Source organism: Heteronotia binoei, chromosome 16, assembly GCF_032191835.1.
Source record: "Heteronotia binoei isolate CCM8104 ecotype False Entrance Well chromosome 16, APGP_CSIRO_Hbin_v1, whole genome shotgun sequence".
Classification (NCBI taxonomy): Eukaryota; Metazoa; Chordata; class Lepidosauria; order Squamata; family Gekkonidae; genus Heteronotia; species Heteronotia binoei.
The window spans coordinates 43,783,356-43,799,526 of record NC_083238.1 but is presented as its reverse complement, the minus strand read 5'-3'; the positions used below and the strand labels follow the sequence as shown (position 1 = coordinate 43,799,526).

Sequence of the window (16,171 nt, the reverse complement as noted above, 5' to 3'; positions counted from 1 at the left end):
TTCCCATCGAGTGGCTCAGGGCGGCTTACAACATATATAAAACTAACATAAAAGTATAAAATTACACTTTAAATTAACAATTCACAATATATAATTAAAATAAAACATTTGTTATAACTATACATCATTAAAACAGCCAGCAGTCGTGGAGCTACACTCCATTCAGCTTCAGATAAAAATTCAGTATACAATATACAGCATTCAGTAGTCGGTATACAGGGCCGTTAGTTGTGGGCCAGCCGGAAGAGGACTGTCTTACAGGCCCTGCGGAATTGGGTGAGATCCCGCAGGGCCCTTACCTCCTCCGGCAGCTGGTTCCACCAAAATGGAGCCATTACAGAGAAGGCCCGGTCTCTTGTGATCTTCAAGCGGGCCTCCTTTGGCCCGGGGACAACCAAAAGATTTTGAGATCCCGATCTCAGTGCTCTCTGGGGAACATGCGGGGAGAGACGGTCCCTCAGGTAGGCAGGTCCTAGACCATATAGGGCTTTAAAGGTAATAACCAGCACCTTGTATCGAACTCGGTAGGATATTGGCAGCCAGTGCAGCGCCCGAATTGCACTGGGAGGAGCAATGGCAACCGCCCATTGTGCAAACTATAGATATGCACTGCTTTTCCTTTGGCTTCTCACAATTGAGAGGGAGGAGGACATGGAAGGCTTATCTCTGTATAATTCCATCTCTTCTTTAAGGCTCTCTCAATCTGTCCTGGTTGGAGAGGTGGTTTCCCCTGGAAACAGATTCTAAACCTGCTCATTCGCGGCCAGTGCTTCCAGTTCCACAAGGTGCTGATAACATCTGTTTCTTTTTAGTCAAGAAAGGGGGTGGGTGGGAAATACCATGATGAATCACCTAAGAACATAAGAGAAGCCATGTTGGATCAGGCCAATGGCCCATCCAGTCAAACACTTTGTGTCACACAGTGGCCAAATATATATATATATGTGTGTGTGTGTGTATACACACACACACTTTGGCTGATAGCCACAGATGGACCTCTGCTCCATATTTTTATCCAATTCCCTCTTGAAGCTGGCTATGCTTGTAGACGCCACAACAATTCAGTAATTTCCAGGATTCTTCTATAATCTAGCCTACAAACTGAACATGACTCTCCCATGCTGGGTTGCTCGAGGTGCATGCAGATATGCAAAACGTTAGTGCCACTCCCGATAAACACCACATACTCAGTTTGGGCTCCTGAGACACAAGGGCCAGCCAGAGAAGATAGGGTACTCCTTCGCCCTGGGTCCCAAACTGGCTGTGCAGAGTTCTGACTGACTAGACCTTGTGACGATTACAAAGCCAAACCCCACTGCCAGGACAGCAGTTCAAGTTAAATGAAACAAGACGGGCTTTAAAATAATCTTTGAAAAGACGAGGAGACATTTCATTGCGGGGCTTTTTTTGTAGCGGGGAGCTCCTTTGCATATTAGGCCACACCTCCCTGATGCAGCCAATCTTCCAAGAGCTTACAGGCCTCTTAGTAGAAGCTCCAGGAGGATTGGCTACATCAGGGGTGTGTGGCCTAATATGCAAAGGAGTTCTTGCCACAAAAAAAGCTGTTTAATTGGAGAAGTCATTCAAATTGAAACAAGACAAAACTGAGTGGTTCCAAGAATACTGTATGTTTCATGTGCTCACATACAGTATTGAGCACATTCAATGGGTAAAAAGATAAAATTAAGTCCCCTGTACAAGCACCAGGGCTTTTTTTGAGCAGGAACACAGTTTCCGCTGATTCGGTGTCAGGGGGTGTTGCCTAATATGCAAATGAGGTCCTGCTGCACCTTTCCTACAAAAAGCCTGGCGCGAAACAATGGTGATGTCAGGGGGTGTGGCCTAATATGCAAATGAGTTCCTGCGGGGCTTTTTCCACAAAAAAGCCCTGGCAAACAGCAATCGTTTCTGGGGTGACGTTGCTTTCACGTTTTCACAGCACTTTTTTACAGGATGGTTTGCCATGGCTTTTCCCAGTCATCTACACTTTCCCCCCAGCAAGCTAGGTACTCATTTTATCGACCTCGGAAAGATGGAAGGCTGAGTCATCCTTGAGCTGGCTACCTAAACCCAGCTTCTGCTGGGATTGAACTCGTGAGCAGAGCTGAGGACTGCAGTACTGCAGCTTTAGCACTCTGCGCCACAGGGCTCTGACATTCAATGGATACTTGAAACTAATTGTGCCTTAGATAACTTGTTTTTTTTTAAAAATATTTCCAACCAACCCTACTTCAAAGGGTCTTAGGAAGAACATAAGAGAAGCCATGTTGGATCAGACCAATGGCCCATCCAGTCCAACACTCTGTGTCGCACAGTGGCCAAAAAAACCAGATGCCAAAAAAACCAGAAGAAATACTATTGGCCAAATATTTTAAATATTCCCTGATCTGAAAATTCACAATCTGAATTATTACTTTTAAATTTCATTTTGTTCATTTGTAGCCCACCTTTCTCCAGTGGGGGGGGGGACCACCAAAGTGCCTTCCAGTGTTCTCTCCTTCACTTTATCCTCACAACAGTGCTGTGAGGTAGATGAGGCTGAGAAAGCGTGACTGGCCCAAGGTGACCCAGCACGCTTCCAGGGCACAAGTGGGGATTCAAACCTGGATCTCCCAGATACCAGTTCTGCACCCTTAACCACTAACATCATGTTAAGCAAAAGCAAAGATTTAAAAACAACATTTTATTTGAACAGGTTCAGCCAACATCAAACATTAAAATATTGAGCACCAGTGCCTTGCCTCTTCTGTCCCTCAACCCTCAGTTAAGGCTGCTTCCTTCTACTGTTTCCAAATCCTGCCCACTAGCCTCCCCAATTAGGACCAGCCCTTCCTATCCGAGGGATTTTCCAAGTCTCCCTTATCCTATTTCATTCATCTTGACTCAATCTGAGCAGCTCCAGAGAATGGATATAGTGAAATGTTCCTAATATCTCATCTACCCCGTACCACCAGAAAGCTGGCGAAAGACAAGAGAGAGAGAGAGACAGTGCTAACAAGTCTGGGCTGTCCTCCCCGTCCCACAGAAGCATGCAGGCCTTTATCTGATAGAGCGGGCATGGCCAAACTTGTTTAACGCAAGAGCCACATAGAATAAGCATCAGAAGACACTAACGTCAGATGATTGATGGGGGGAGGGGAGGGGAGGGGGGAAGGAAAGAAGGAAGGAAGGAAAATATAGGGGGGGAGGAGAGGGAGAGATGGAAAACAACTGCTTTCCCAAGCTGCTGGTTAGCTTGGAGAAGTGATTTAAAGAGAGAAATGCCTTTTCCAAGATGGCCAAAGGGGGCTTCAAGAGTTGCACAATATGTGTGGAAGAGCCACACATGGCTCCCAAGCTGTAGTTTGGCCATCCCTGCAAAAGAAGAAGGTACCAAATTCTTAGAAGATTCCTGGGTGGATTTGAAACTGAGGTTCAGCTCAGCCAGCCAGGGTCACCCTCGAGACTCCCATTTTGTTAGCCCACCCTCCCCCCACCTCTGGAATGCCATCCCATCCCATCTCCTCTGCAACTTCATCAGGCCCAGAAACCAACTTTCTGGTCATCTCCAACACAAAGGCCTAGAGGGCTTCAGACGTACCGGCAGGATCTGCCATAATCTCACCTTAAATCTCATCGTGATCACTGGAGACAAGAGCAAACTCTAAGAGACAAAACTTTGGGCCCAGAGCTATCCGGTAACTAGTAAATTTGAACCTGGATCTGTCATATCTTAGACCGTAACTCCTAAACTACTACACCACTCTAGCTGTCCTTGGGGGGATAAATAGACCCTTTTTGCATTTGCACACATAAGTAACTGGCCCAACCCAGATAGTCCAAGCCAGCCCAATCCCGTCAGATCTCAGAAGCTAAGCAGGGTCAACCCCAGTCAGTATTTGGATGGGAGACCACCAAGCAATACCAGAGTTATGAGGAGTCAGGCAATGGCAAACCACTTCTGAATGTCTCTTGCCTTGAAACCCCCACTAGGGGTCGCCATAAACCAGCCTAAGACTTGAGGGCAAAAAAAAGACAGGTAACTATGATCACCTCACTTTTTTTCTCACCTTCCCTTTCTAAGGTATCCAAAATACTCATTAACCAGATTGTGTGTGTGATTTGGAATGTATTTAGAGTATTTCTATGCCACCTCTTCAGAGTCCTGCTCAAGGCACCTAACAATTAAAAAAACAAACCACAGTTTAAAAATCAAAACTTTAAAGACACAAGCCATTCTGGGGGAGGGAAATCAAAAATCTATCATTGATTCCATTATGTTCCAATTCTCCGTGCTGTTTCCAAACTTGTGGGAGGAGTCTGTCAATCCTTTAGCGACTCTTAGATTGTTCTTCACCAGGACTTTTTTGTAGGTAGGAACTCCTTTGCATATGAGGCCGCACACACCTGATGTAGCCAATCCTCCTGGAGCTTATAGTAGGCCCTGTAAGAAGAGCCCTGTAAGCTCTTGGAGGATTGGCTACATCAGGGGTCTGTGGCCTAATATGTAAAGGAGTTCCTGCCTACAAGAAAGCCCTAGTCTTCGCCCAAACAGGGCTTGCACCTTTAAGCAAAGGGCAATGTCCCAGCTAGTAGCTCATAGAAGTGACAGGATAAAATTCTTCTTGCTTAAGTTCAGGTCACTGTGGCATGAAGCTGGGTCCAAACCAGAAAGTGGTCCCTGGTCACATGGAACACAATGTCGATCTGGTCACATCAGTCTTACCCATTTATGTGATATTCGTGTTACCACTCCAGGGGTGGAATTCTAGCAGGAGCTCCTTTGCATGTTAGGCCACACACCCCCTGATGTAGCCTGTCCTCCAAGAGCTTACAAGGCTCTTTTTTGTAAGCTCTTGGAGGACTGGCTATACTGGGGGGGAAGGGGGTGACCTAATATGCAAAGGAGCTCCTGCTAGAATTCCACCCCTGCGTATTACAATATGAGGAATGTCCCTCCTGTTTTCAGGATCTACTCTGGGCTACTCTGTGATGTACTGGGCTATCACATGGAAAGTCTCATATGACCAGAGCTGCCAATGACTAGTTTTTGTGCAGCGATCTGCAACGTCATTCCCAGAAATAAATTCGAGGGAACAGACTCGACTCTTCTCTTCTGGCCCTGTCTCTGCCTCCAATGAGGCTATTGAGCAACCAAAAAGGAGTCAAACGGGGTGTGGAACTGGAGAACAAGCAAAGGCACCATGTACCACTGACTCCTGTGATAAATAAGTCCTTAACAAACCAAAACAAAAAAATATATAGAAATACTGTCCAAAATTTTGTCCCAAAATATTATATTATTTATTAAGTGGTAAGTCACAACCTCAAGGGTATTAAATTTTTTCAAAATCACAGATTAGCTCCCAAAAGGGGAAAAAAAGCTGACAGGCAAAACCGGTCTATTTCCCCCCGTTTCGCTGTAAGCTTTATCTAAGCCATTGCTTATTCACTTTTCACATCATCTTCCACTCTCACAAAGCGTATCATTGCAGTACTTTCAAGAATCCATTTCAGTGGTACACGGTGCCTACGCTTGTTCTCCAGTTCCAATGAGACCGTTAGCAAACGAAGGGTTCACGAAGCCCTTTGCAGTTCTGGTAAGCCTGACCTGCTCGAGTCAGCGTTGCAGCTCCGCCACCCCCACCCCTGCTGCAAATCAGACAAATCCATGGCAGGAGCTGAAACGGAAGGCTTAAATGATGCCCTTTGGTCTTCGCATGCTCTGAGGGCACACGTTCTTTTGCAGCCAGACGGGTCACAACTCTCTTTTCCGGTTGTTCCTCTGTGCCCTGAATATATGTATGTCATTCCCAGGGTCATAGTGCACCTCCTGGACGGAAAAGGTCCCTTTCAACATTGTCAAGAAGTTCTGGTCTCGCTCATACCGCAGGCGGCAAGAGAGCAAGATCACGGTGTGGTCCGCGCTCAGGTGGTCCAGGGTTCGAAGAAGATCCGCAAATGTTTCTTCCAGGTAAACGATGTCTGCGCCCAAGATGAAGTCGTATTCTCCCGCGGAGAAGCTCATTAAGTTTTGGCCCCAGGTCAGTTCTTTGACTACGGCTCTCGACTGGATGTCCCTGGGTAAATTCGCTTGGACATTTGACTTGAGAAATGCCAAGGCAGCTTCTCTGTCCGTGATTGTAACTTGAGCACCTAATGGGCAAAAAAAAAAAACGTTAAACATATGCAATTGCTAGAGTCCAGCACAATTTTCATAACTCAATTATTACTTATCCATTGAAACATTTACAGAAAAACTGGAAACCCCCAGAAGCATTTCTAGCATTTGTAAACTGGCATTTAGAATCGTTATTTTTATCGCTTGCCACTGACATGTCATGTTGTTTGGCCAAACTATTCCACGTGACAAATATTCTGATATTCAGAACAAGGTAAAGCCCAATCACACTTCCGAATCTTTCCAATCTTTTTTTTTAAATTAACTTTTACAATTCAGAACAAATAAAAAAACTTGATGGTAATTGCTATTGCAATTGATTTTTATGATTACTGCTATTAACTGATGGTAATTGCTATTGTTTACTGTGGTATACGTGAAGAATAAGATCCAATTTAGATATGTATAAGTATGAACTTACAATATGCACATAATATTTGCTATTTTAACTGTACTTTGAATTTTTTATTGAATTACTTTATTGCCTTTTTATCTTTGATGGTCATAGAAGACTACTGATTGATGCCAAACAGAACCGAAGGTTGCAAAAACAGCATGCGCTTCACTGAAAATGGCGAGGAAAGAAAGGGAAAGCGAAGAAGACAACAACATTGGAGGAGGAGAAGACGACGACATTGGATTTATATCCCGCCCTCCACTCTGAATCTCAGAGTGGCTCACAATCTCCTTTATCTTCTCCTCCCACAACAGACACCCTGAGAGGTGGGTGGGGCTGAGAGGGCTCTCACAGCAGCTGCCCTTTCAAGGACAACCTCTGCCAGAGCTATGGCTTACCCTGTGAGCTGGGTGAGGCTGAGAGTGCTCTCCCAAAAGCTGCCCTTTCAAGGACAACTCCTACAAGAGCTATGGCTGACCCAAGGCCATTCCAGCAGCTGCAAGTGGAGGAGTGGGGAATCAAACCGGGTTCTCCCAGATAAGAGTCCGCACACTTAACCACTACACCAAACCTGAGTCTTAGCAAGGATGGGAATGGTCACCTCCATCGGGTCCAGCATCCCACAAAGCCAACTAAAATGCTATGCACCCGACATCTATGCACCCAAACGGGCACTCCTCATGGTAAACTCTGTGGCTTTGCAGGATTAGTTGCCCCGTTTGAATGAGAGGCAGTGGGAATGCTACGTCCCATGCGGCTCCCTAGCTCTGCTGGCTGAGATCAGGGTAGCCGCATTACGGCCAGACAGAGAGTAAAGGAAAAACTTACCAAGTAAAGCTGCTACTATTCCCAGCAAGCCAGTTCCTGCTCCTAATTCAATGACGGAGCGCCCTCGGAGGTTCACATCTCCCATTTCCAAGTACATACAAAGGACTACAGCCTGGGCCAGGAGAGACAAAACAGCTAATTAAAAGGAAAGTTCGAAGTGGTGCGACAACAGTCCACAGCATTTCCCACACAGATCACATGGGATGTTCACAGAAAGGCTGACAACGCTTGGAGACATCTTTACGGTACATGTGACTGCCATGGAGATAACTCTTACCTGCTTCCCATGCGTCATACTTTCTCCTCTTGAAATTGCAAAGTCCAAAGTATTCCCCCCAGCCATACCTTTTAAATGACAGGTTCATTAAATTGCTGTCTAGGCACCCTGACGGACCTCACAAAGTGTTGTTTGGTTTGCAAAAGAGGGAAAAAGAGCAGGAGAGTACACCATGTTTAGCTTCTGCTAAAATAAATTAGCAGAGGAAATTAATGAGAGTCTAGGTCAGAGAGAGGGAGAAGGAAGCAGATGACAGCCAGTTGTTGGGGGGCCTGATAGGAGCCTTCTGGGGGGCTCCTATCAGGCCCCCCAAGAACTGGCTGTCATCTGCTTCCTTCTCCCTCTCTCTTGCTTCCTTCTGCATCACAGCTTGCTTTGCCAAGCTTGCTCAATCGCACAGGAGCTACAGAGCAAAACACTTCTATTTTCTCCATTGGCCGAGGCTCCTCCCTTGAGGAGGAAGGAGGGGAAGGAGAGCTTGCTTTGCCAGGCTCTCTCAATCGCACAACAGAGCCACTGAGCCAAGCTTCTCTTCCTTCTATTGCCTGAGTCTCCTCCTCCTACTGGTCCCCTGGGAAAGGAAGGAAAGAGCCAGAGTTTCCTTTGCCCAGCTCCCTGGATCACATGCAAGAGATACAAATAAAGCACCTTTAAGACCAACAAGTACTAATGTTTTAAGCATTTTTAAGGTTTGTTTGTTTTTTTTAAATCTTTCACTGTGTTTGTCTGCGTCCTTTATAAAGTTTATATCTCTGCTACCTGGCATTACATTTGATGACACACATGGCCCAGACTGACAAGATCTCATTTATGTCAGATCTGGCCCTCATAACTAAGGAGTTTGACATCCCTATTCTAGCTGAATGAGTGTATAATAATTTAAGTTCTACTGCCAATGCCCTGACCTAGATAGCTCAGGCTAGCCGCATCTCATCAGATCTCGGAAGCTACGTAGGCTCAGCTTTGGCTAGTATTTGGAAGGGCGACCTCCCAGGAATACCCGGGCTGTAAAGCAGAGGCAGGCACCTTTGAAATGTCTCTGGCCTTAAAAACAAGTTTAGCTTGCCAACTAGTGGTGCATACTGAACGCTAAAAGTGCTAGAACTTCTGGCTGCCAGACAATCTTAGGATCTCTTGGCTCAGGGGTGGAATTCTAGCAGGAGCTCCTTTGCATATTAGGCCACACCCCGCAGATGTAGCCAATCCTCCAAGAGCTCACAAGGCTTTTTTTGGTAAGCTCTTGGAGGATTGGCTACATCAGGGGTGTGTGGCCTAATATGCAAAGGAGCTCCTGCTAGAATTCCATCCTTGTCCTGGCTTTGCTACACACAATGCCATACAATTAGTGAATTCCAGTGACAATCTGGGCAAAGCTGGAGAATGACCATAAAGTTGAAAACCCATGAAACTCATAACACAGCCTTACACTGAGTCAGATCATTGGCACATCAAGGTCACATCACCTGATCTTCTTACCTGAAGCAGCAGCAGTAGAAAGGAAAAAGGGGAGGACTGTTGTGCAATACAAATGAAAAGTGGTCAAGCCAAGTGTGGCAGAATTTCTTTTGGGGTCGATTCTCTTATGGACATGGCCATCAAGGGTTCAAGCATTCATATTGCTAATAGCTTAGGCTGAGAGTTAGCTGCTAGAATGTAGGTCAGTAGAAAGTAGGTTAAAGGTAAAAGCTGTCTCAGGACAACATTAGCCTTATATGGTATGAGAGGAACCAGATGGAGTAAAGATATGGCAGATGCAAGAGACTAGCTGTTGATGCAGCAGCTGGTTCTGGAATGCATATTATCAGAAAAAATCTAAACAGTGATACCAGTTTCTGGGGGGAATGCTTTATAAACCCTGAAATTTTGAGCAGAAGTTGCTGATCTGCACTAGAGACAGGAGACTCTAGGGGCTTAGGCTTTCATAGATTTAATTCTTTAGCAGGTATTAGAGCAGGGGTCCCCAACCCCTGGCTGTGGACCAATACCGGTCCGTGGCTTGTTAGCAACCGGGCCGCAGAGTGAGGCAGAGGCAACTCCCCTTTCAGCCACCCGGCTCTCAGGTGGATGAAAAAAGCAGCACAGCCTCACTCCACAGCCCCACCTCTTTCATTTGCCTGGGTCCCGGAGAGGTGGAAGGGGTAGTGTGGCAGTGACCTTCAGCTACCCCTAATTTAAAGACCCCCCCCAATGGGGGGAGCAGGGATGGGCACCAAAAACCCCAGCACCCCCACTGGCCAATGGAAAAATTGTCTTCCACAAAACTGGTCCCTGGTGCCAAAAAGGTTGGGGGCCACTGTATTAGAATATAAATTAGATTAAGTTTGACTATAAGAATTGGGTAAACGTTCGTCTGAATTCTAACTGTATAACCTTCCAACTGTTTCCTGAAATTGTACTAATGTTATCTAATTGTTTTGCCTTTTTGCATATGTATCTCTAAGCCAGTTTGGTGTAGTGGTTAAGTGTGCGGACTCTTATCTGGGAGAACCGGGTTTGATTTCGCCCTCCTCCACTTGCACCTGCTGGCATGGCCTTGGGTCAGCCATAGCTCTGTCAGAGGTTGTCCTTGAAAGGGCAGCTGCTGTGAGAGCCCTCTCAGCCCCACCCACCTCACAGGGTGTCTGTTGTGGGGAGTAAAGGAGATTGTGAGCCGCTCTGAGACTCTTCAGAGTGGAGGGCAGGGTATAAATCCAATATCATCATCTTCTTCTTCTTAAGCCTTCTGACCGGAGAGGAAACTTAAGTGTAATAAAGTTTATCTGTGTAGCCTGGAAATCTAATTTGGTCATATGTTCGAGTTCTGGAAAACTACAGATTGTTTGGGTTACTGATGGTACAAGAGGTAAAAAATAAATCCCGCCTCACTATGTCATCTGAAAGGTTTGTTTAGAAATTCAGTATCCATTCTTTAGTGGAAGATAAAATGTTTGAGCCTGACCTGGACAACCCAGTCTAGCCCAATCTCAACAGATCTCGGAAGGTAAGCAGGGTCAGCCCTGACCAGTACTTGGATGGGAGCAGGGTTTTTGTAGCAGGAACTCCTTTGCATATTAGGCCACACACCCCTGATGTAGCCAATCCTCCAAGAGCTTACAGTAGGCCCTGTACTAAGAGCCCTGTAAGCTCTTGGAGGATTGGCTACATCAGGAGTGTGTGGCCTAATATGCAAAGGAGTGCCTGCTACAAAAAAAAAGCCCTGGATGGGAGACCACCAAGGAATAGCAGGGCCATGATGTGGAAGGCAAGCAATGGCAAACCACGCCTGAACGTCTCTTGCCTTGAAAACTCTACATCTGTGACTTTCCACCGGCACCGATTCATTTGAAAGGTCTTGTCCACCTCCTCCAGGACGCACACGCACCCGTTTTCCTGAGCCCAACAAGAACCACACCTGCTGCCCTTTGAAGACAATCCAACACAAGTTCACCGGATGGTGACCTACCGCGTCCCAGACCACGGCGGCCACCCCGAGCTGCTTCCAGTTCTGCTGAATCTGGATCGTGTGGTTAGCGAAAGAGTACACTGAGGATGGCTTGTGCAGCTTCCCCCAGAGATGGAGCCCATCGTAAGGAACCAGGGCCATCTTCTGTCACTCGCAGGCCAGGGAAAACTGCAAGGTCCAAAAAGAAGGCCTCGTGAAGCACAGAAGTGTCCGACCTAGTTCTGTCCTTTCCCTGCCATTTCATTTATTCCGCCTGTTCCTTTGCTCCACCCCAAAGCCTCAGCGCTTGCAACTAATAGCACACTGACACTCTGAAACACTGGCTTCAGCTCTCATTTAGAGATGTTGCATCCAGGCTAATATGAATGATTCAACAGCTCTGAACTTACTCAGACCGATTTCCCACTCAGTCTACGCTGCTCTAACGTTCCTCCTTTCAGCGCAGCATCCTGCCGATTTCCCACAATCTGCTCTGGAGCTTCATCTTGCGTCACTGCTTTTGCACGGTAAACAGAAACCGCTAAAAACCAGTTTCTTGTTGCCATGCAAAAACAGCGATGCAAGATGAAGCCCCGGAGCAGATTGTGGGAAATCGGAAGGACGCCGTGCTGAAAAGAGGAATGTCAGAGCAGCGTAGGGTGAGTGGGAAATCAGCCTCAGGTTTTATGGATGACATCTGTGACAATGCCACTCTAATGTCAAAAATATTAAATTCTACCTGTTAATTGCTTCTTCAAGAATTTAGTTATACATAGATAAGATCTAGCGCAGGGGTGTCAAACATGTGGCCCGGGGGCCAAATCAGGCCCCCGAGCAACTGGCTGTCGTCTGCTTCCTTCTCCCTCTTGCTTCCTTCAGCATTACAGTTTGCCTTGCCAGGCTTGCTCAATAGCATAGATGAGCTACTAAGCCGAGCCTCTCTTTCTTCTATTGGCTGAGGCTCTCCCCCACACACACGCAGTCCCCTAGGGAAAGAAGGAAGACTTTGCCCAGTTCCCTGGATCACATGGGAGAGATACAAGGAAAGCGTCTTTAAGAACAAGTGCTAATATTTCATGCATGCTTTTTTTGAAAAAAAAAATCTTTGTCTACCTGTCCACTACCTGTCATTACATTTTATCACACACACGGCCTGGCCCAAGGTCACATTTATGTCAGATCCAGTCCTCATAACAAATGAGTCTGACACCCCTGGATCTACAACAACCCTTGGTTTCTCTCACAGGGCTCTCTTAATGCCCACACTGCCTGAAAAGCCTATGATCTGTGTGCCCTTGCAATAGCCCTGCAAGAGAAGCCGTCAGGATGTCAGCTTTACAGACACGGCGTGCTTTGTCCCCCAGGCCCCCTAAGCCAGTTCCAAACCACTATCTGCTGCAAACAATTCAGGCTCTCTGCTACTGCAGTCAACGCAGACTGAACTAGTGTACCTTGCAAGCAGTTTAACGTTACACTCTTTAGCCCATTTCCCACTCACCTTATATCGCTCTCACGTTCCTCTTCTCAGCGGGGCTTCCTTCTAATTTCACACTATCTGCCCTGGGACTGCAAGTAACGGCGGCATTTTCGTGCAGCAACAGAAACTGGTTTTTAGAGGTTTCTGTTTGCTGTGCAAGAACGCCAACATTAATTGCAGCCTTGGGGCAGATAGTGTGAAATCAGAAGGAAGCCCTGCTGGAAAGAGGAAGGTGAGAGCGCCGTAAGGTGAGTGGGAAATTGGTCTTTGTGTATATTATGCTGTCTTTATTGAATTGTTCCAGTTTTGAAATCCAGCTCAGTTATGTAGTTTGTATGCTATATGCTTTTTTATTTTATTTATTTGATTTGATTTATATCCCGCCCTACCCCACCGAAGCAGGCTCAGGGCGGCTTACAACACGGCTCTATTGGTTTGAGCGCGTGGTTCTCTAATTTTGCCATCCAACTGCCTTCACCATTGTCGGCATGTTTTAACAGCTCTTACTGCATTGTTTTAATTGCACAATCCACCTTGAGGCTCAGCAAAAACGGCTGGCTATAAATGAAGTAATAACTATGTAAATGTTGCAGCTGTGCACGTTGATACTATCCAGGCATGCCTCGGAACCAAATGCTGATCCTAGTTTTTAATGACGTTTATAGAAAGCTCTTTTGGCAAGTCACTCTCCCCTCAACTAGAGCGCTGTATTAAAAATGCTGGCATTACCACTGACGGCTTCGGGGGGGGGGGGGGAGACCAGATTTCCTCATCACAATGGGGCCCCTGGCCAAAGATTCCCATTTTATACCAATGGTCTTTCAACTCATGTACTCGACTATCAGGAAAGCCACAAACCCCACAGAACACCCACCAGTGTTCCCTCTAAGCTGAGTTAGTGGGAGCTAGCTCACAGGTTTTTTTGCCTCCAGCTCACACATTTTTGTCTCAGCTCATGGGAAATGATCCCAGAGCAAACTAATATATGCAGCACCTCACAACTTTTAATTCCACTAGATCACAAAGTAGAATTTTTGCTCACAAGACTCCACAGTTTAGAGGGAACACTGACACCCACACTTTTATTTGGTGCTTTTGGGAAGAACTGGCTGCTGGACAACAATGTCACAAATTCTTCCTCTCTTACACAACTGCAAAGAAAAGGACAGAAGAGGGGGAGGAGAAGATTCCTCCTCAGCTCCCCAAGCGGTATTCGGTTTATTTTAGTTGCTTCCCAGTCAACTTGTTCTACTGTCTGCTATTCTGGCTTTGACACAGATGACAGACTTCACAATTCTGGTTCCTCCTTTTCCCTTCACAACCCTGTGGGTCCCACACTGCCACCTGGCGGTCACGGGTGAGTCTTAAGGTTGGGAGGCTTGAAGATAACTACTCCGTGCAACTCTTGAGAAAGTGGACAAGTTTGCTTTAAAAATGTGTGGAATTATTTGACTATTATTCCCACATTAACCTAAAAGAAGGGCACTGCATTCATACAAAACTGTACTGAACTTACAAAGATACAAACACAACACCATCTCTTTTGACCCCCCTCCCCGCTTCAGGATCATAAGAAAGCAAGGGGGGAATGCCTACTGCACAGACCAATTCCCGTAGGGTATAATGGTGAATTGATTAGTGAGTATCTGGGGCTGGGGGGGCTGTTTTTTGAGGTACAGGCACCAAATTTTCAGTATAGCATCCAGCGACTCCCCTCAAAACACCCTCCAAGTTTCAAAAAGATTGAACCAGGGGGTCCAATTTTATGAGCCTCCAAAGAAGGTGCCCCTATCCTTCATGATTTCCAATGGAGGAAAGGCATTTAAAAGATGTGAGGTCCCTTTAAACGTGATGGCCAAGACTCCCTTCAGAGTTCAACTATGTTTGTTGCAACCTCGCTCCTGGCTCCACCCCCAAAGCCCCCAAATATTTCTGGCATAGGACTTGGCAAGCCTAGCTGTCAGCATGCAATCTCAGGGATATGCGTGAGCTCCCTTTCCAGAGGGTGCAGACGACAGGCGCTGAGCATGTGGAGGGTGCTAAAGGAATCTCCCTCCCCGGCTCTTCCCTTTGCTAAAACCCCTCCTATGCCCCGTAGGGGACCAGCGCCTCCCGCTTCCCTCTGGGCCCCTGTGGCTAGGATACCAGGCAGGCAGGCAGAGCTCCTTTCTCCTGCTGGCTCGCCCGCAGCGCCCCAAAAACGGTCCTCCGCTCCGCCCAAAGAACAACGCGCCAGGCACGAGACCTCTGGCAAACTGCGGTGCACTTCCGGTGACAAAAAAAGCGGAAGCGGCCATCCCCCGGGATTCTAGAAGTGCCTTTCTACCCTATGCCATCTCTATGGTGAAAGGAGAAATAAACAAGTTCCGTTTCAGACCGGAAGTGGCCCTGGGGAGGGCGCTGATTAGAGGCTCTCGCTAGCCCTGCTGACGTCAGCGGAAACAGGGTAGGATTTTCTGGCGCCTGATCAAGAGCGGGCTCAACGCCCCCTGACGGCAGCACTGAGGCGGTGCGCCCTGTAAAGGACGCTTCTGTCACCTAAGTGCTCGCCGCCCTGCATTCTTGCTGGTAAGATTGCCAATCCCCAAGTGGGGGCGGGGGATCCCCGGTTTGGATCTCCCCCCCTTCCTCAGGGTCATCAGAAAGTGGGGCAGGAAGGTGGGAAATGTCTGCTGCCACTCCATTATTCCCTATGAAGATCGGTTCCCATAGAGTATAATGATGAATTGGGGGGGCTGTTTTTTTGAGGCACAAGCACCAAATTTTCAGCATAGTATCTGGTGCCTCTCCCAAACATCCTCCAAGTTTCAAAAAGATTGGACCAGGGGGTCCAGTTCTATGAGCCCCAAAGGAAGGTGCCCCTATCTTTCATTATTTCTAATGAAGGAAAGGTGTGCAGTCCTTTTAAATGTGATGGCCAGAACTTCCTTTGGAATTCTATTATGCTTGTCACAACCTGGCTCCACCCCCAAAGTCCCCAGATATTTCTTGAATTGGACCTGGCAACCCTACAGCGTACACAATAGATAACAAATTCAATTTGTAATGTGTTACAATAATAATGCTGTTAGAAACAATAATCTTGAAAGGATACAATTAAGTTCTCTGGCATCTTAGATATAGAATTGCAAAAACTAATCAGCGCTGCAAATACATCTTGCTCCCCTTTGAATTTTGGAATTTCCCCAATTATTGCTCATCTGCCTTCTTATCTATTAACTCTCCATGTTCCACTATTGCACAGAGCATATACTCTTGCCAGATGTAATACTGTCCCATGTAATACTATCCCATCTACATATGGCAGCTATAAAAAAAAATCCCTCTCTCATTAAGACCTTGTACATGCAACTTAAAGCAAGTTGATTCATTGTCTCATATTCTTCTTCACCGCTCCCATTGATACTATAGGCCTTAGGTTTCTAGACCCAATTCTGCTCAATATGACAAGTTGCTCAGATGCTGCAAAGGTATGCCATCTTCTGAATGACTTGTCATCTGTAATAACTGAAAAAGTTGCTTTATTCTTGAGTATGGTAATCAAGGATCAATTGTCCAATGTAAAGCTGTGTACACATTGTATATGACTGGTGTATTTTGTTATTTCTGTA

The 16,171-nt window shown here is 46.5% G+C and overlaps 1 protein-coding gene across 1 annotated transcript; it reads right to left on the bottom strand.

Annotated features, from left to right (window-relative positions):
* Positions 1–5,259: 5,259 nt before the first annotated feature.
* METTL21A (methyltransferase 21A, HSPA lysine) lies at positions 5,260–14,861 on the bottom strand. Its single transcript, XM_060256901.1, has 4 exons — positions 14,706–14,861; positions 11,105–11,272; positions 7,386–7,497; positions 5,260–6,135 (listed from the first exon to the last, which is right to left on the bottom strand). Exons 2-4 carry the CDS (start codon positions 11,243–11,245, stop codon positions 5,738–5,740), a joined length of 651 nt encoding a protein of 216 aa, XP_060112884.1. The 5' UTR covers positions 11,246–11,272; positions 14,706–14,861; the 3' UTR covers positions 5,260–5,737.
* Between the last annotated feature and the right edge of the window lie 1,310 nt (positions 14,862–16,171).